The 21,716-nt window shown below is 37.3% G+C and overlaps 1 protein-coding gene across 6 annotated transcripts in view; it reads right to left on the reverse strand.

The window, feature by feature from the left end:
• Window positions 1-6,629: 6,629 nt before the first annotated feature.
• Window positions 6,630-21,716, reverse strand: part of LOC144599643 (GRB10-interacting GYF protein 2-like) — a 103,675-nt gene continuing 88,588 nt past the window's right edge. For all 6 annotated transcript variants that reach the window (XM_078410794.1, XM_078410792.1, XM_078410793.1 and 3 more), the window contains 5 exons: window positions 18,845-19,041; window positions 17,045-17,199; window positions 16,554-16,729; window positions 14,256-14,403; window positions 6,630-10,100 (listed from right to left, as the gene is read on the reverse strand). In XM_078410794.1, coding sequence (XP_078266920.1) covers window positions 10,033-10,100; window positions 14,256-14,403; window positions 16,554-16,729; window positions 17,045-17,199; window positions 18,845-19,041 — 744 coding nt within the window. In that variant the 3' untranslated portion in view covers window positions 6,630-10,032. The remainder of the gene's footprint in view (window positions 10,101-14,255; window positions 14,404-16,553; window positions 16,730-17,044; window positions 17,200-18,844; window positions 19,042-21,716) is intronic.

Genomic DNA, 21,716 nt, shown 5'->3' on the forward strand with positions numbered 1-21,716 from the left:
CTGGGCTGCACTGCCTAGTCGGGTGGAGAAATAAAATGCAAGAATAATTTAATAAAAATAAACACTTGAAAAGCAATAAAAAAGTTGTTGGACTATGTAGGAAGTAGAACTAACAGTGCAGCTGCTCAAGGAGTAATCTTGGCACGATGGGCTGAATGGACCTTCCTGGCTAGATCATCCCCAGATTCAGGATGTAGCATCTTTGCAACCAGTTGATGGTCCAAGCCAATATCCTTACATTGCTCATGCAATGTTGATAGGCCAGTCCAGGGCAGATACCTGATGCTAAAGGTGCTGCATTAAATGATAAGCAAACAGTGCAAGGCCATGGAAAATTCCACCTGAAGCAAAATATTTCCATCAATCACTCAAAGAATTTTAAAAGTTTGGTAACTGTGGCAAACTGAACCAGATGCATCATCCCCACTTGCTGGTCAACAAATCAAAGAAAGGAAGATGTAATTGAAAAATTAAAGCAAAGTTTTAGTAAACCTTAGTAAAATAGTGAAAATGTAACTTTGCTCTAATTTTTCAATTACATCTCAGTAGAAATACATTGCAAGTAGTATAAGAAAATAACTGCAGATGCTGGTACAAATCGAAGGTATTTATTCACAAAATGCTGGAGTAACTCAGCAGGTCAGGCAGCATCTCAGGAGAGAAGGAATGGGTGACGTTTCGGGTCGAGACCCTTCTTCAGATCACAAGTAGTAGTAACAACCGAGCTGTTCATTTTTATACTGCATGGCTTTTTTTCTCCATAATATTCAGTTGCAGATATTTCTTGATGATTAATTCCACTCCTCCCAAGGTTACACTAATGCTGCATTCTGCTCCATCCCCTTTGCTTATGTTAAAGTCCGAAGAGTGAACGTCTATTTCAGAAGAGTTTGAATAAATTCCAAACTGGAAATTTGCAAACCATTTCCTCAGCATTGATTCAGGTCTGTGTTTGAGTTTTCAGACCTGGCTTATCCTTTGCATTTATTTTTTGATGTGAGAAAAATACCATGATTGTTTACTTTGTTTAAAAAAGATTTAGAATATCTAGTTCTACTTCGAAACATCGACAAACTTGACATACACGAACGAGTAATATACTTGTATCGAGATTTATCAAATTCAATCCCCACATTCCATCTGCAAATATATATTTTTACTAATGTTGATCTTAAAAAAAAAGCAGGAAATTCTTTTTCCCTTTAAGAATAAAATGCATATTGTGTCAAATAAATTAAAATAAAATATAAAGAGTTTAGCAAACATTAAACGCTTACACACCTAAACCTTCATCGCTGAAAACCATTCCCAATAACCAGCACACAGGCATGTACTTCAGATGCTATAATATAATTTCTGTTAACTGGAAATAAAATATTGTTTTTTTCATATCCGATTAACTTTTACAATTGTACAATTTTCTGCATTAAATCAAACACACTTAAAACACATTAGTACACACACAAGCACAAAAATACCAGACAAATATCACTGGGTCATTGATCAAGTCACACGTAAACTAAAATGACGATGGTTCTTCCATGAAGTAGTTTGAATCCCTTGAAGATGTTTGAAACTGAATAGCAGTCTTACCTGTAAACGCCATCAGAATGGTAATTCCTATAACCGTCCATGGCAGCAGTTTCCAACGTCTGCAGTGAGCCATTTTACTTCTGACACTGAAACTATCTGATTACTTGTGTAACCTTGTATGATAAAAAAAGTCCTAGGAGATGCTTACTTCTGCACTCACACAAGGGAGTCTTTCTGTACTGCACCTAAAAGAGCAGCAAGCATCTAACTCTGTCGCCCCAGCAGGAGCCAACACCTACCTCCCACATACCAGACAAGTATGTTGATCTGTGAAGTAAAAGGAAACTATGGCATGCTATTTGGCGAATTTCCTGCAGACGCAGTATCATGCCCTCTGAAATTTTACAGATGATATTTTATAAAGAACAGCACTGATTTACAAATACTGGAAGAGTTTATTTTACTAAATGCTTTTACGCAAAATATTTAAAATTTACTCTGGACAGTACTGCAATTGACTTTTCATTAAGTAATTGAAATATCTGTGATATCATTCTGTCTGAGGTATACAATTGTCAGAAGTTTGTCACTGTTAAAATGTTTTTTTTCTGTATGTCCCATTCTCGTATAATTGAAAACACATGATATTCTAATTATCCACCAAGTATTCCAATTGAATACAAAAAGTTGGTTCAAAAATTAAAGCTGAATAGGCACATTATCTAAACTTTTTTTGAGAGGTAATTCTATTAATGACATATATGCACTTATATTAATGCTGATAATTATTTTAGTCTAACTTCTTGGGTTGGCATTTTAGTGTTGCTTCCTTGTTGAAAGAAATTTAGGGACAGTAAATTATCTTTTGAATCTGGCTCTCAGTTTTGTCCATCTTCTGTACGAGGATCCATTAAAATCAATTGAACTTTATGCATAGAACTGAGTGAAACTTGCATAAGCATTTAGCACTAAAGAATGAAAATAAATGTCTCCCCTTGGTTCAGAGTCTGGCTTTTCTTCTTTCAAAAATTTGGAGATGATTAAATATAAAGAAGAAAATATAATTGAAAATTTATGGTTTACTTACAATATTTTTGTTTTTATGTTTTAATGTAAGTTTATGTTTCAAAACTCCGATTATTTTCAGAGGACCAGGCAACCAAAACAAAGGACCAATTAAATTCCTCAATGTAGATTTGTTTTAATTTTCAAAATCTGTTCCAATAGTTGCTTTGAATCTTAGGCAATTGATCTTCACTTTTAATCTTATTTTATATTTTATATCTTCCAAAAAAAAATTTGTTTCTAAAGATAAATCATTTTAACATTGTGCTCATTTTACTCAACTAAAGCAGTGATATTAACTGTACAAATGCCACTTCATTGATTTTTCCCTTAGCATGGAATTATTACAGACAGGAAGCTGCAGTTTGAAGGGTCTCAACGCAAAACACCTCCTTCTCTCCATAGATGCTGTCTGTCCCGCTGAGTTACTCCAGTATTTTGTGAATATCTTCAGTGTAAACCAGCACCTGGAGATGCTTCCCACACAGAACAATATGGCCAACAGGTCATTAATAACTCACTCTGTCTCTGCTGCTGATATATAAATTACCTTTTGCCGTCATTATATTATTGCATTAGCTGATAAAACAATGGGACTAATGTTACCATATAACCAGTGGCCGAAAAATGTAATGGTGCCAACAGCACATCTATCTCGTGCAGTCAGAGTAGTTGAAATACTGAAAGGTAGAAAAAAAAGTTTGACAATGCAAATCTAAAGCACTTTATGTATTAAGCATAAACAAAATAAAAACATCTCACTCAGAAAATCTCTGCCTTTTGGAAATACAGTGAAAGGGTGAGGTTATATTAATATTTACAATTTCAACAACATCCCTTATTAATGAAAGGTCTCTCTTCAAATTATTTACATGGGGCATGAAAACTACCTACCATGGAATATTTTGTACCTTCACACAATTGTGATGAGGGATCAAAAAATTAGCCTTCAAACATTTATTTTCTAACTACTTCATGGTTGAGTTTTAAAATGATGAGTGTACTGACATTAAACTGAAAATATTTCTCATCTTTCTGTGTTTAAGTCTACTGTTTAGTGCACATCTTGCCAAAGTGCTGATAATGTTTACTTATAACCGGTAAACACTATGACAGATGTAACAGTATAGTGGAATGTTCTAAACGTTTTCTGCAAAGATTTGATATGGATATGTCAAAACCATACTTGGGGTTGTAACAAGGTTAGTGTTTAAACGTTTAAACTGATGAGACTCTCATGGCTACATTTATTTGTAATTAAGGATGAGGAATTAAGTCAATAATTGCCGTCACTTTTCCTTTACACTCCCACTGCTTATGTTGAATGTGAAAATGTAGCGTTTGCAAAGATGGGAAGTTGAAAACCAGACGGGTATATCTTGGCATTCTAACATTGGATTCTGCGCTATACCCACTTTGCGTACTGTAGTGTCCACTTACTTCCTTTGGAGTGTTGGAGGAATTCCTTGGAACGCAGGCTGAGTGAGGAGTGATCTCATAAAGGTGTGCAAAATCATGAGGGGATTAGAACAGGTAAATGCAGTCTTTTACCCAGAGTAGGGGAATCGAGGACCAGAAGACATTGGTTTAAGGTGAGGGGTGGAGTTAATAGAAACATGAGGGGTAGCTTTTTTATACTAAGGGTGGTGGGTGCATGGAACAAGCTGCCAGAGGACGTTGAGGCAGGTACTATTGCAACGTTTAAGAAGCATTTGGACAGGTACATTGTTAGGACAGGTTTGGAGGGATATTATGGGCTGAACGCAAGCAGGTGGGACTAGTGTAGATGGGGCATGTTGGGCCACAGGGTCTGTTTCCACGCTGTATGATTCTTTGACAACAAAACAGAAATTTAAAATGTTTTACACAGAAATAAAGCAAATTTCCTAAAAAGTCTTTTATCAGTTAACTTTAATGCAAATGCACTAGCTTCTATTTATATAATTATTTAAGTTGAACATTTCCAACATGAATGTTCACTATAACTCTTAACTTCTCAAAATGGGAGCATCCAGATTTTTTCAAAGGAATAAAGCAATGGCTTCTCATTTCATCAAAATTAATTCCTGTATCTTTTAATAAACCTCACGTTCCTCTCCACAAATTTACTGTACTCATCAGCAAACAAAACCCAGACTTTATTTATACATTTATACATGGCGAAAAGCTAGATTGCTCAACATTCTCACGAGAATGGGACTGATAAATTTGATCTGCCAAGAACTAGCATGTACCCAGTGACTCTTTCATGCCGTAATACATTGTAGGTATAATAGACCCACATGGATTCGAGTAACATTTGTTCACTATCCACCAACTCCCAAAGCTATCTTAACTCCAACTTCCTGTAAGGACTACATTCCATTCCCCCACTTCCTTTGCCTGTTACTACCTTCCACACCATTGCTTCCATTATCTCAAGCAAGGTTCTTCCTCTGTCGTAATAGACCTGAAGACCACTTCTATTCCACTCCCTGCACTACTTTCCCAACACTGCTCCTCCCTCCCAGAACAAGGATTTTTCTTGCCTTTTCCTTTGTCTATCAGCCTCCACGTTCAAAAAGACGCACTACAATTTCTGGCAAAAATACACCCTCTCATTTCATAATTCTGCAACCACAACCTGCACAACCCACTGGCTTATTCTTCAATCTACGCCAATATTAACATGTCTCAGTACTTTCCAACACAAGCAAAATACTCTCTTTTCCCAATTCACCTCCAGCCATTAATTCCAGCTGGAGCAGGAAGTTACAAATATTTTCTTAAATTTACTGGTCACAATAGTCATTTTCCCAATGAGGGAAACCAAAGAGAAATGGATGACGAGAGAACACCTCTATTATCTGCAAATGTCATGGCATATGCAGTTTAATGTGGATAAATGTGAGGTTATCCACTTTGGTAGTAAGAACAGGAAGGCAGATTATTTTCTGAATGGTGTCAAGTTAGGAAATGGGGAAGTGCAAAGAGATCTGGGTTCCCTTGTTCATCAGTCACTTAAAGTTAGCATGCAGGCACAGCAGGCAGTGAAGAAAGCTAATGGCATGTTGGCCTTTATGACAAAAGGAGTTGAGTATAGGAGCAAAGAGGTCTTTCTGCAGTTGTACGGGGCCCTAGTGAGACTGCACCTGGAGTACTGTGTGCAGCTTTGGTCTCCAAATTTGAGGAAGGACATTCTTGCTATTGAGGTTCACTAGGTTAATTCCCGGAATAGCGGGATTGTCATATGTTGAAAGACTGGAGCGACTAGGTGGATCTTATTGAAACATATAAGATTATTAAAGGATTGGACACGTTAGAGGCAGGAAACATGTTCCCAGTGTTGGGAGAGTCCAGAACCAGGGGCCACAGTTTAAGAATAAGGGGTAGGCCATTTAGAATGGAGATGAGGAAAAACTTTTTCAGTCAGAGTTGCAAATCTGTGGAATTCTCTGCCTCAGAAGGCAGTGGAGGCCAATTCTCTGGATGCTTTCAAGAGAGCGCTAAACAGAGCTCTTAAAGATAGCGGAGTCAGGGGTATGGGGAGAAGGCAGGAACAGGGGTACTGAATGTGGATGATCAGCCATGATCACATTGAATGGCGGTGCTGGGTCGAAGGGCCGAATGCTGCACCTATTGTCTATAATGTCATGAGCTTTCTCTACCCAAACTTCCACCTTAACTAAATTGTTCAAATGAACATTGTTAGGAAACAACACTTCTAATTAAGGGCATAATAGTGTTAGTTCAACATCTTCACTTGGAGTATTTTCTGCATTTCAAATCTTTGAATTTCAAATTTCAGCATTTGCATCATTTCCTTTGGAGACTTGAGTTGAATTTCTTCCATTTACATTTTTTCCTGACAATTTCCTTTACTTGCCCTTTCATCCCTTTATTTCATCTTGGTTTACAGATTTTCAGATCTTCCCTTTATTTTCTCTTCACCCTTTCTCTGTAACTGAAAATCTTTATAGGTTTAGATGAAAATATAGTACATATTTCAAGTCAGTATATGTGTAATTAAAGATCAAACGTTTTACTCTTGGAATTCATTTATTTTTGTAACGTATTTACATAATTTTGCACCTTAATGAAAATATCAATCTACGATTGTAAATTCACCATTTGTGAAGAGGCATTCACAAAAGACCCCAAGAACAGGGGAAAAAAGGTCTTGTCTTCCATCTCCTTCACACAGGTGGGCTTGAAGAAATGAATAATCATCTCCAATATAGTACAGGCTATGCAAGTTTTCACACTGGTGAGATTGTTGATTGACTGATCTTTTCTCAACCTCTCGTCCCCAGTTGTACAAAAAAATACCCAACCAGAATTCCTGGATCAAAGGGAAAATAAATATGCACATCTTATGTATTGCAACTATACATAGCAGACAAACAAGCCTGGGCTCATTGGGACAGTACACCTTTGGTTTGATGCCTGCCTTAAGAGAAAATTAAACTTGATGAAGAATCAAACCACCTTTAAATTATTGTTTAAGGATGCCTTTCAAGCCAGTTTGCTGTTTTGAGGCACCACTAAATCCTGACCTTAAAAGCAAAATTAATTTCTGTATAGAAAAAATCTATTTTGATTATCTTAACCAAAATGACTAAATCAGGAACTCAACCGGAAAAAAAAATAGATACTAATATAAACCCAATTCGTTTAGCTTTGCAAAATACTCCCAACTCATGGCAGCATTTTGGCTTTGTTCAGTTCTTTAAATCCACTTGGATCAGAATAGTACCACATCTTTCACATTAAAATGTCATAAAGCATTGAACACAGCAAATTTCTTTTGGGAAAATTCTGTTCCCTTTGTAGAATTGAAATTATAATATCATAATGCTTTTCAATGTGAAATTCTATGCAACAAAAACAAGGACAATACATGTTTTCTTCTTAGAGAGACCTAATATCTAAAGGAGGTGGTATTAAAACATTCTCAAGCACCTGGAATCAGAAGCGCAAATTATTTTCATGATATACATAGTGGAACTGTAATATGTTGGGAATAGTACGGGCAAATTGATTTTTTGGGGTAAGGATGAACTAAGAACTGCAAATTAAACATGCCCAAGATGGCTGCATAGTTATCTCAAACTCACAGTGCAGTGTTTTAAGTCAAACATCAAAACAGGTGAGATGGAATACATGGTTGTATTCCAGTGATTTTGCTTTAAAAGATATGAGGAGTACTGGAACAATTTTTTTTTTTAAAGGAATCTCCTTTCCACAATTAAGTTTACTTCTCATCCTAGGACACATGATTTATTTGTAAGAGCATCTTCTGAATTTTTGTTTCAGATTTCCTGGATTGTTTACAACTGTTAAATTCCCAATGTATTGATTATTGAATAATCCAGCAGAATATCACTATATCCTCAAACAGAAAATGTGCGATGAATATTAAAACGCGGGGGAATGAGAATATAGTGTTCCGCTGTTAAAAAACTCCTTTGAGATTTAGTGACATCGACAAATGCATTGTGAAAACAAAATGTTCTTTTCAATAAGAGGAGCAGCTGCCATACAGAGGTGTGCAGATGGTGTCAGTAACGTAGATATCACAAGAGAAACAGTTCAAAACCTGTATACAAATTTTATTGTGCAGAATATGTTTTCAATGTTTTTAAATTTCAATTTTTAAATCAATCATGCATTTAAGGAGATGAAATCCTTAGTGCAAACTCCAATATGGCTAAACAAGTGGGGTCCTTTATTCCAGTACATTTTAAGCATTGCCTCAACACAAAGGAAGAGGGTTCTTGCTACTGTCACCTTATTAGCAGACAAAATACCTACAGTTAACAAAAGTAAAAAAGCACCTTAATAAAATTAAGGCTGCATTGCTTTTGCTATGGATTTTGATTTGCTGTCCTTCCCGATAATTTGTATTTAACTGGAATAAATGCCCATAAAGTGTTCAGGTGCATAAAGCATGGAAAGGATAACAAAAAGTGGCATGCAGTGACATAACTTGTAGTGCCAGGGTGGTAGGACCTTGTTTACGCCTAAATTCCATCTCTCCCTTACCACCACTCACCTGCCAATTGAAACTTTACCACTGTGGACAATTGGGTGAAAGGATAGGTTGCATCTACTTTTAAAAATAAATGAAAAAATCCAAATGAATTAATTTGAACAGTGTTGGAAAACCATTAAAAGCACTGGCTTTAGAAAAGTGACATGAAGCAAGCAGTGACAGCAAGTCAGTTTCACTGCATTATCTTTAATTCAGAATGCACTCTAGAGACATGTTTTGTGTATATAACTCTGTTCTCAGTCTAATATTTAGCATTACGTTTGTACAGAATCTTTTTTTTTTTTAAAGTGATTCAAAACATGTTTCTCAGAAACTAAAAGAGTCCTTCAGTCACCAAAGGGTCAATTACCCAAGTTCCCTTTCAAAGGGAATCTCCTGTATACCTAAATACAGTACGCTGCAAACTCAATGTTGCACTATAACTGATGGTATACAGTAGCTGCAGCATTTTTTCCATAGTCATCTTCATGTTGTATAAACAGATTTTGATTAGGCCAAGATGCTGTAAAACAATTACTTTTGAACAATTTTAAAATACAACCTGAACAAGAAGTGGATACTGCCTCTTTTTACAAGAGAAAGCTCCTTACTGGACACTGCCCTGCAAATGCATGTTTCAACAGTAAAGTAAAATTTCTTACATGTCTCTAGTTACACATTGCAACCTTCATGCAGCAACTGCATAACTAAGAAAATTTTGATTTCTGGACACTCAGAAATATTTCAACCAACTTATTATTGATTTATAGCTGCAAATTTTGAGACGGCTATATTGTATTTAATATTGCAAATATATTAATTTCAAAAAACTGTACAAGGCCAAAAAAATTGTATATCTTCTCAAAAGGGGCAAGACAAGATTAGTTACTCCTCACAAATACTGAATGGATATCCTTACAGTATCTAAACCATCTTTAATACAGCTCAGTACTAAAGCAAGCACTTCAACATGTGTATTATAGAATTATCTGATAAATACATTACTGACAGGATTGCTCTGGTAATGTTCAACCAAACAATGGATGTTAACATGACCAACATTGAATCGATCTGTTAATCATGTATTCTGAATAAAATCCAACAATAAACGGATAAGGAAATAAAGTGTTTAGAGGACATGCACTGCATTTTGCTGCACCATTAATATTACACTATAGAACCAGTGATTCTATGCTCAGAAACAAATGGGTTGGTGCAGAGCCCTTTGTAGTGGCTGCTCAGTACTTGAAACATGATTGCATTACAAATGAAGGGGCCACAACAAATAAGTGTGTTGAAGTACCAAAGACAGACATGAACTCAAGGTAACAGATTTTTTTTTTAATTAACTGATATTGGTTGATGCATTCAGAATTCATGATTAACAACTTTTAAAAAATAAATCAAGAGTTTTCTTGTGTTCAGTTGTCGTCAAGTGTCTCAATTTCTCCCATGTTCATGCGCTCTGAAGAAGCATTTACAGAAAAACCTGTAAATAATAGGGGGGAAAAAACAAAATGTATTTATTTTAGCCTAAATCTGGCAAATATAATTCTGGAAATTCAACGCATTGGCAATCTGTAAATCTGTCTATTTACTGGTTGTTTATTTAAATTGAGCAACCATCTGAGTAATCATAACAAAGTTATTCTCAGACAATTTCACCAAAATGATTCCAATCATTCATTCAGTTTATTTTAAACAGCCTCTTTTCGATATGTTGGTGACATAATGATTAAATTGTCAGACTATACACAGGGACACAAGTTCTGCTAATGAATTTAAATTCAGCTAATATACTAGAATCTGAGGGGAGGAAAAAATTCAAATATTTTGATTATGAAACTGGCAAATTGTTGTAACACATGACCTTCGGCCCACTGAGTCAGCACCAACCAGTGATCGCCCGTCACTAGTTCTATCCTACACACCAGGGGAAATTTACAGAAGCTGATTAACCTATAAATCTGCACGTCTTTGGAGTGTGGGAGGAATCCCATGCGGTCACAGGAAGAACGTACAAACTCCATCCAGACAGCATACTTAGTCAGGATCAAACCTGGGTCTCTGGCGCTATGTGGCAGCAACTCTACCGCTGCGCCACTGTGCCGTGGTAGAAATTTGCCATCTTGACAGTCTGGCCTACATGTTACTATAGACACATCTCTGCTGGTTGCACCTCTCAAATAAACTCTGCTCAGAAAACCTCTTAAAAGTATCATTAACACTGTCGCAGCAGAGGAAGAACGCAGCTATCCCGTCGAGCCAGCAAGACAGATTCAGAGATGTTGAAATAATGGCGTTAACGAGCAAACAGGTAGTGTAGCAAGTCCTAAACATCAACGCCAGACCCCATGACGTCTCATAACATTGCGTCATATATGGGCAGGAAACCTGCAAATTATCCCCTACTGTCCTCCCTAGCTGACAAACCAGTACTTCTCTATGTTGAGTAATAACACGGAAGAAACTAGCAAGGGCAAAGACTGAACACTGGGTCGGGAATTTCAACATTCACTTTTCAAAAGTACTTGGTGGGACCTCACTGACCAAGTTGGCTATATCCTGAAGAGCATGGCTACCAGACTGGTTGTGCGACAGATAAATGAACCAACACAAGGGTACTTGATCTTCTCCTCATTAATCTTCCATTGGCAGATATATCTGTATGAGAAAACATTGGTAGAAGTGACCATTGGTCTCTCCTTTTGATAATAGTTACGTCTTCACATCCAAGTCTCATTTTGCTTTATTGCATTGAACTACACATGAACTTAATGGAATGGATTCACAACAGATTTGGCAGTACAACCATGAGGCATGGTGGACCCTCATCAGCAGTAGAAATATACACCAGCACAATTTATAACTGTGGTGTGCACATCCTTTCTGCGACCATTATTATCAAGACTGGAAGCAATAATGCTTCATAGAATGCAGGACATACTATTTCATATCTAAAACTAATTAAGTTCCAGTCTTGTGAAGCTGGAATTCTACTTTCTAGGAAACAAGAACAGCATTGACCAGACAGAACCAAGTGACTTCAAGACCAACGAATAACTGGGGGTCAAGTATGATCCTGTCCTACAACACCTAGTCTCAAATTGCAGTCAACTTTGAATAGCTTGCAGAGGAGGCAGTCTCCATAGATATCCATCTTAAACTGTGACAGGGCTCAACATACAAGTGCTAAACGCTGGCACCTCTGCAACTACATTCACTCGGTAGTGTTGAATAGATGATGCATCTTAATTTTCATATTAGCTCCTCATAATCATAGAAGCCACTCCAAGTCTTTCTCCAACCAATCCGATTCACGTCAAATGCTGTCCAGAAATGGCTAAGAACCCAGGATATAGCCATGGTAAAGGGATCAGACAACTTCCCAACTGCATACTGAAAAGCTCTACTTCAGATGCTGCTGGATTGCTAGCTAAGCTGTTGCAATAGTGTTACATCACATGCATCTACCAAACGATGTATAAAATTGTCCATGTAAGTCCTGTTCACAAAAAAACCTGGCAATTCTAATCTGGCTAACTACCTCAATCAAAGTAATGGAGGCCATCATTTATATCAAGTGGCAGCTACCCAGTTTCCATTCTGCAACGAGCACTCAACTATAGATCTCATCACTGCCAAACATGAATCAAATATATAATTTAAAGTAGACCCAACTTTAGTAACTCAACGGGTCAGGCAGCATCTCGGGAGAGAAGGAATGGGTGGTATCGGGTCGAGACCCTTCTTAGTTACTCTTCTAAGTTAAACATCAAGGCAGCATACGCCAGAGGGTGGCATCAAGATTCCCTGGAGGTGTAGATGGGGTAATACACAATAGGAAGATCTCATACGAGTTTCTTAGTGTAGCAGCCTAGGCTCAAACATCCTCAGCAGCTTCAATGACCTTCCCTCCATCACAAGAATTGGTCAATGTTTAATTTAATTTGCACCTCATCAAAAGAAGCAGTTCATGGCAGCATGCAAGAGTTGCACAGCTTTGTGCTGGTAAGTGGCATGTAACCAGGCAATGACCATCTTCAGTGAAAGAATATAATCTCCAACCTTCAACATTCAATGGCATTACTATCACCATGTCCAACCTCAACAATAAACTACACTGACCAGAAATTCAGCTGGAAGAGCCACACAAATACCAAGGCACCAAGAGCAGACCAGTGCCTGAGTTTCCTGTAGCAAGTGGCTCACTTCTGACATTCCATGTTCGCAGGCACAAGTATGATGGCATATTGACCATTTGTTAGGATGAGTCAATGAAAGTAAAAAAGCTCAATGTCATTTAGGACAAAGTAGCCCCCTTTATTGGCATTCCACCAACCACCCTAAACTTTCATTATTTTAGTGGATGCTATAAGAACATTAAAAAATAGAAACAGCAGTAGGTGTGGACCTTTGAACTATTTATTTCTACTCTTTGCTTTCCGTCCAATAACCAATTTTCAATTCATGATAGTATTCAGCAAGATCACAGCTGATCTTCAATCTCAATGGCTTTATCCCGCACTTTGCCCAAATCCTTTGATTCCCTTCATGTCTAGAAATAATAATTTTAGTTTCCAATGAACACAGTGACTTAGCCTCCACGGTCCTCCAGGATACAGATCACTAAAGATTCGGGGCTTGAAGAAATTTCTCGTCACTCAGTCCTAAACGGTCTATCCTTTATACTTTGAATTCCACATATTACAGGCCTAGTCTTCTCAATGTCTCCTCATGTGGTAAATCTCCCAACCCTGGAATCAATCTACTGAATGAGCAACGTGCTCCCTCAATTGGCAAGGAGAACAAAACTGAATACAGTCCTCAAATGTAGTCTTACCAAGGTCCAATATCATTTCAATAAAACATCTCTATTCTGCAATTAAATCCTCTCATAAGACCAACATGCACTTACTTATCACTTGCTGTACCTGTAAGTTGACTTTCAATTACTAAATGCACAAGGGTCTCTTTGAATATTGACAAATCCAGCTATTTATAATTCAAAAACTATCTGCTTTTCCACAGGTAGTTTCATATTCTTTTACCCCCATTCATTTGCCATGTTCTTATTATTCACTTAACTTTTCTATATCTCCTTGATGCCTTTTCTATTTCTCCATGATGCCTTTATTAATCCTCCTGCCTATCCAGAATTTTATCTAGTTTTTGTTATCACCGGCAAATTTATAAATGTAGCATTTGTTGCCCTCAACTAAATCATTAATTTTCTTTTTGAATAACTGGGGGTCAAGCGATGATTCTTGTAGCAACCACCAATCACCACCTGCCAACCTGACGGGAACACAGACTGGGGACAGAGTGGGAGGGGAGGGTGGCCAATCAAAATGGCAGCCAATTGGAAGCTTCGGTTCATGCCCACGGACTGAGCACAGATACTCCACAAAGTAATCACCCAATCCATTTTTGGTTTCTCCCATTTGGAGGCGGCCACATTGTGAACACCAAATGTGGCACTCGATTGGAAAGTTGGTTACTCTAATCTTATTGAGTTAATCGATTATCATCTACTGACCAACAATGGTCTTCAGTGATTTGTTACAGAACTTTGTAAGATACTATTAATTGCAAAACTGTTAAATACACTGTAACAATATGGCAGTGAAAATTAAGTACTAACCTAGGATGCTGGGATCAGCACGTATCATCTTCTGTTTTTTCTTTCGCTTTCCAGACTGTACACATTCAAAATTTGGCTGCTGATTTCTGCTGTGATTTGATGGATAGATGGACTGCAGACCTGTTTGATTTTCAGAACATCCTGAATCCTAAAGCAAAATCAAATTAAATATTGACATTTCTCTAAAAATATGATTTTAAAATGCTAATCTTTTTAAAGTAACAAATTATCTGTTGAAAATTCCTCAGGTTTTTGTCTGCTTTGCCTATTTGGATTTTTGTTAAAATGTTTCCTTACATTAAATTATTCATTAAATATTTTTAACCAACTTCTGCTGGCCACTGAAGCCCTGAACTGTTTTGCCCTTTCAAAAATAAAGTGGAAAGTTACAGGATTAGTGGTACTGCAAAATACTTTTTTTATATAAAGGAGCTATTGCCAAAATAAATTAAGGTTATGCTGACTGTTGTGAAGGAGACATTTCAGACCAAAACTATTTTAACTCCTGAAATTGTGCTTGCATAGTGCACCAGTGTTAATTAGAAAGTTGTTTTACATTGCTTTAAGCAAAAAGACCATGAGACATACTGCTAAAATTAAAAATAATATAAAATGTATACATGTTTTTTGGATGGAAATTCTGGAGATTGGGCCCTGGAATCTGCTTGGACAATTCTGAATAAATTTGGGGATGCGCAAGATGCCCAAATTAGAAATTAGAGTACAGCTGGAGGTGATGACAGAGATAAGGATCGGACTCTAGACCATTCGAGTATTTAGGAACCAGGATCACAATATTAAAATTAAAGATTTTAAAATGTTCCCTGTTCATCCTCTCTCTCTCTCTCGCTCTCCCTCTCTCTCCCATAAAGCTGGTCACTGCAAGGCAGGAACAATACTTGACTCTTATCAGTCCATGTCTGAATACTGAAAATAGATGCTGCCTGACCTGCTGAGTTATTTCAGCACTTTGTGTCTATTTTTGATATAAACCAGCATCTGCAGTTTTGTTTCTGAATACTGAAAGTTGGCTCAATGCACGACAAACAGCGACAGCTCACAAAATGGAGTTGTTAATGGAAAGCTGGGAGCCATCAGTGTAAAGATAGGATTGAAATTGTATTTGCAGATGATGCTGAGGGACTGAAGAATAAAGAAAGGAGACCAAACAGATCCTTCGGGATAGCAGAGATCATTGGAGTGTGGAAAAAAAGTCTCAATAAAGATGATTCTCTTGTTACAATTAGGTATATAAGAATGGAAGTAAATGAATGCAGTTTTATCCACTTGAATGACAGTGGAGTAGCTTTACTGTAACATATCACATCTGTCACAGATATGTCAAAGGACAGAACATGACAAACATCAATGATGCTATTGCTAACTTTGTTTACACTTACTTCAAAATTGGAGCAAGAATGGAAATAGAGAGATTTCAGCAAGGAATTCTGGCGATGGCAGACAAATTCTAAACTTTACGAAAGAAGACGATGATTAGCTCATGCTATCCAACGGAAGAAACTGGATACTGAAAAAGCATTGTAATGGTGCAAGGGCAATGAACGTGGCGAGAGAGGTGACAACATAATACAATCTGATATCATTAGACCACTTGTGGTTTGTAGTTGGTGTCAATAAGTGAACTTGCAAGGAAAGAAGTGATAGGAGAGCACCTTGCGATTATGTGTGGCTGGTAAACTCTAACCAAGAGAGAAGAAATTAATTGCACTCTGTTATGGAGATGATGAGTTGTAAATTGCTTATTCAAAAATGTTCAGATATCGAAAATATGTATGAATGAAACAGAATGAGAGACAGAAAAAGGGGCTGCACAAGAGAGCAAGTATATGCAGGGACTAAGGGAAAGTGAGCAAGAAAAAGACACAAGGGGCCAAGAGCCAGAAAGAAAATCACAACAGAGGCAAATAAATTGATGTTCTAAATATTAATGACTGAGTTGACCCTGTGCTCATAGAAAGAGGATGAGAAATAAGTGATGATGCACTCCCAGATAATTCTAGAGCAGGGGACAGAAGCTAACATGGTCCCACCTTTGTTTTAAAATGAACAGCCATCAGAAGTACAAACCTGAACAGAACTAACTGAAGGAAGTTCTCCTGAAATGAACTATCAAGCTGGCAGATTGGACAGATGCTTAGAAATTAGACAATGCATAATGCAATATTAACTAGTCTTGTATCAGCTATGCCATTAGATAACTGATAACTAATAAAAATTAAGTACATTAGACATCACCACAGCTTCTACAGTTTTATTTTCAATATTTAGTCTACCAACCTGCTGCTGCTGCAACTGTCGTTGTTGTTGTTGGTTGTTTTTTTGTTTGGCACGGCGTCCTAGAAATTGTTTTGCAAATTCGTTTGTTTCTGGGGTATCACCAAGGTAAGCTCGGATATAATCATGAACTTCATAAGGAGAATCAACCTCTTTCAAAAAGGAGACAAATGTAGGAACTGGAGAAACATAAATTAAATTTCAGTGGATACTTAAACCTGATTTCTTTCCGCATAAGGATTACAATGCCGTCATATTTGAATGTAAATTAATCCTTATTTTCGGAGGAGCCTAAAAGATACAATGCTCAATTTGCCATTGACATTCTACAAACCCACTAGCAGTATAATTTTTAACCATATGAAAATACTGAATTCTTAAAAAAATATGAAAACATGAAATCATAAATTTAAAAAGTTACTGAAACTCCTGGGCTTCAATCTTTTGGCAAGGTTTCTAAAAACAATGTAATAATTGTGTAAATGAGTTCTCACCATCCAAATTATTAGCTGTGTTTAGAACTTGCAACATCTGCTCACACCATAAGGTAAATCCATCTTGTGCCTTGTTCACACCCTGAAACAACTTCAGTAGCTTTTCTTCCTCTTCAGCTTTTTTATTTGGTTTGTTCTGAACTCCGTGAGACTTTCTGAAATAGCAGGTTTAGTATTAAGTCGTCTACCGATAAAAAAATGTTGATTAAATTATCAAAATATCTCAGACTGTCAACATCAGCTGACTTTTGTAAAATGGGTGGGTATGTGGGAAGCAGGTCGTGGAGAGAGGCAAGAGAGGCAAAAATCATTCACCCAGTAGGTTTGGAGCTTTCGAATAGCCTTAAGTTCCAAGCTGCTCCAAGTAATATAACAACAATGAAGTCAGTCAGTGATTTATGAAATGAAACTATATTGGGGCAGGGAATTAGATGGGGTTGGGATGCACAGAAGAGGGATACGATAGGTTAGAGGGTATAAGCTGAAAGTTATTCTTGAAACTTTAGATACCTTTCCTATTTTAATAATACAAGCCTGCAGAAAAGGTTTAACACCCCATTCTGAAAGGAATGTAAAACAAATCTAAATGTGACTAGACGACCCGTGGACCCATTGGGTCCAAACCTCTCATGCATTGGTCTAGCACCCTCCCCTCCCCCACTCAGGGTATATCCCAGGGTATATCCGAGGCCAGCAGCAGGAGAGCGACCGGAAGGCGCTGCCCCGCGTTCGTCCTGCCGGCAGCCACCTTCTCTCTGCCACCACGCTGCACCACGGAAGGTCAGGCGCGGGGCACGCCGGAACGGGCGCCGGTCCTCCCGGCGCTGCTGCACAGGCGTGCCGCCGCCGGATCCAGCAAACCTCCCTCGTTGTGACGCCGTATTATATCAAAATGGCGATCTCAAAATGGCAATCTCATATATGACCCGTTGGGTTCCCATTGTGACGCCAGACCTGGAAGTATTGGATAAAAATGGCAATCTCATCTTGTATAATTTGAACGAAACATGATACTGCACACCGCAGGCGAATGGTTAGTAAGGTGCCCCTAAAATTGTTGCGCTATCGTGTACCGTTTTGGCTGTATTTCGGGAACGAACATACATACATACAAGATGAGAGTTTTAGTAATATAATAATATATATAGATATACAGGAAGTTAGCTCTCATTCCTCTACCTACCAATACTGCACAAATATTGGCAATAGTAGATTACTGCTAAGCAATAGGTTTGTTGAGCACGCTAATTGACTTATGAAGGAATTCTTGCACAATCACCAATATTGTTCACAATCACAAAAACTTAAATACCATACTTTAGATATTATTCCAAAGAACAGATATTTCTGTTACTTAAAATATATGGCTGGTGAATCATAAGTAAACATTATAACATCTACATCCCAAGCTTTTTATTTAGCATAAATGCCAGAAAAGAAAGAAGTATCAAAGGCACAAGAAAGGAAATACTGGAAGTTTTCCATTATCTGCAAAAAGGTTTTGCAGGAATCTTATAGGGCTTTTAGAAAAAAACTATTATTATAACCGCAATGAACAGAGAAAACTGTCACCAAGGCAACTCATCTTCAATATTGCTCATTGTTATTATTACTGATTCCCCACATTTTGTATGGGGAATCAACTGCTTATAGCAATAACAATTATATCACGGTAATAACAAAAATAATAACAATTATATCACATAATTATATCACGGTGTGCTGTAGATACTGTAAAATTTAAAAACTATATCGTTTTTAATTATAATAGGATTGTGCTTAAAGTATTGGTTTTCTTACCCAGGGTCAGGATTGTTCTTATTACTTTTGGAACTCTGGTTTCCCACTTCTTTCACAGCCTCATCCCAGAAGCCAACATTTGTGTTCTTGTTGTCTGGAGCACCCCAGACACTGCTTATGTCTGATCCCCACTGGTTGGTAGGACTGGTGTTTACTGAGCCCCATACAGAAGTAGTGTTAACTGATAAACTGGAATGCTAAGATAAAACAAGAAAAGGCACCTTAATGAAAAGCAATAAAACAGCACATGTGGAGAGAAAAAGAGTTAACTTGTCAGATATTTTACCAGAATTACTTCCGATGCAAAGCCTATAAATCAAAATTTTAACCTTTCTTGTCTCACTCACCCTGATGCTGGTGCCTGACTTGGTGAATGTTCCCAGCACTTTGTTTTTAAGGATGTTCAATAGCAGATTAACCTTTTACTAAGTTGCCATTGACTAAGTTCCTGGAATGTCACAGAAAAGTCCAAATTCGACTTCCATACGAATGGCACAATGGTATAACTGCCACCTTATTTTACCATGTCAAGCAGAACATAGCGAGTTCCTTTTTCAAAATGATCTGCCTTATAGTGTGGCAGTTGTAAGATAGTTATAGCCACAGAGTGATAGTGTGGAAACAGGCCCAACTTGCCCACAACGGCCAACACATCCCAGCTACACTAGTCCCACCTGCCTGCCCTTGGTCCATATCCCTCCAAACCTGCCCTAGCCATGTGCCTGTCTGTTTCTTAAACGTTGAGATAGTCCCAGCCTCAACTACCTCATCTTGCAGCTTGTTCCATATACCCACCACACTTTGTGTGAAAAAGTTACCCCCTCAGATTCCTATTAAATCTTTTTCCCTTGACCTTGAACCTATGTCCTTAATTCCCCTAATCTGGGAAGAGACTCTGTGCATCTACCCGATCTATTCCTCTCATGATTTTGTATACCTCTATAAGATCACCCCTCATCCTCCTGTGCTCTAAGGAATAGAGACCTAGCCTACTCAACCTCTCCCTATAGCTCACAACCTCTAGTCCTGGCAACATCCTCATAAATCTTCTCTGAACCCTTTCAAGCTTGACAATATCTTTCCTATAACATGACGCCCAGAACTGAACACAATTTCTAAATGCGGTCTCACCAACGTCTTATGCAACTGCACCATGACCTCCCAACTTCTATATCCTGACTGATGAAGGCCAATGTGCCAGAAGCCTTTTTGACCATCTTATCCTCCTACGACTCCACTTTCAAGGAACCATGCACCTGCAGCACTCCTAGATCCCACCGCTCGACAACACTCCCCAGAGGCCTACCATTCACTGTGTAGGTCCTGCCCTTGTTAGAGGTCCCAAAATGCAAAACCTCACACTTCTCTGTATTAAATACCATCAACCATTCCTCAGCCCACCTGGCCAATCGATCCAGATCCTGCTGCAATCTTTCACAACCATCTTCACTATCTGTTTAACAGAGATTACTTGCAATCATTTCTCAGAGTATTGTGGATATCAGAAATACATAGACTTTTCCTTTCACATAGGTACCACACACATTTTGGCCTCAATTCATTTTGAAATGGCTCACTGGGCAGCTCACAATAAACCAGTTATTTGGCTTAAGGTGATACAAAGAGTAAATGGACACTGTATCTTTGTGGCAAATGATTTATGGACAAGTAACACACAGTTTACAAGCATTTCACAACAAAAAAAAGAATTTCACAAAAAAGGTTTAAAAATTTGCAATGTAAACTTTTCAAATTGTTGGAAGACAGTTAATTTAATATTATTACAGGTGATCGACATGCTGTGAGGTGGGGGATGGGGAAAGGATGTTCCTAAAAAAACATCCATACCACGATTTTAAGCAATCCAAAGCTGCACCATCTGCTTTAGTGTCAAGAAATAAGAATTTACAAAATAGGGTAGATTTATTTAATTCTTTTCCCCTCACAAATTCTGTCTGAGCAAATATCATCCTGTACCCCACATTTTTGGGTAGTGATTTGTGAATTTTGTATGGTAATTATCTGTACAAACAGATAGTTAAAATGGATAATCATTTTTCACTCACACAATCAAAACACTGAGGGTAAATCAAAGCATTTTTTACAGGAACATAATTTTGTACCAATGATTTAGTGGAGCCCAATGTTCTACCCCAGGGAATATCAGTCAAATCTCACATTAATTGGTTTTAATGAGCTCTCATTCCTTCACACAAACTACAATTAATGTTTTAAAAAGAACCAAATTTGTCTTCACCTCATTAGTTTGAAGTGATACAAGTTGAAAATGATTTGCAACAAATTAACTTGAAGAAAGATGGTGAATTATAATTAAAAATAGCATACATAGATTATCTTGTGGGTAATTGCAATATTGGCATCAAAGCATTGAAATCTAGTTTTCCCCCTCATTAAACAATAAATATTAACTGAAAACTTAGAAATGAACTATGAAAATATTACAGTAGAATAAATTATGTTTGATTTATTAAAACAGATTATTATTAAAAGAGCCTGTAAAGAGAAAGGAAACTCAAGCGATAATTATTTTATGTATGGATTTTACATAATACTTTATTGCCAGAATTAATTTAAATCATGATTTTTTTAATTACCAAAATGTAATAATTAAGATTGATTTAAGAATAATCAATTTTAGGTGGAAGGCAAATGACTCAAGATATTAACTATGTCTCCACAGCTGTTGCCTAACTAATCCAACATGAGGTTTTTATTTTAAAAAATCAACATGTGACAATTTGCTACGAAATGAACCAACCACTCTGGATAAATGTGCTTCACACATTTATGACATCCTTCTGCAGATACCTCATACAATTGATATGTAAGAGTAAAAAAAAACACAAATCAA

The sequence above is a fragment of the Rhinoraja longicauda genome, chromosome 13 (genome assembly GCF_053455715.1).
Source record: "Rhinoraja longicauda isolate Sanriku21f chromosome 13, sRhiLon1.1, whole genome shotgun sequence".
Classification (NCBI taxonomy): domain Eukaryota; kingdom Metazoa; phylum Chordata; class Chondrichthyes; order Rajiformes; family Arhynchobatidae; genus Rhinoraja; species Rhinoraja longicauda.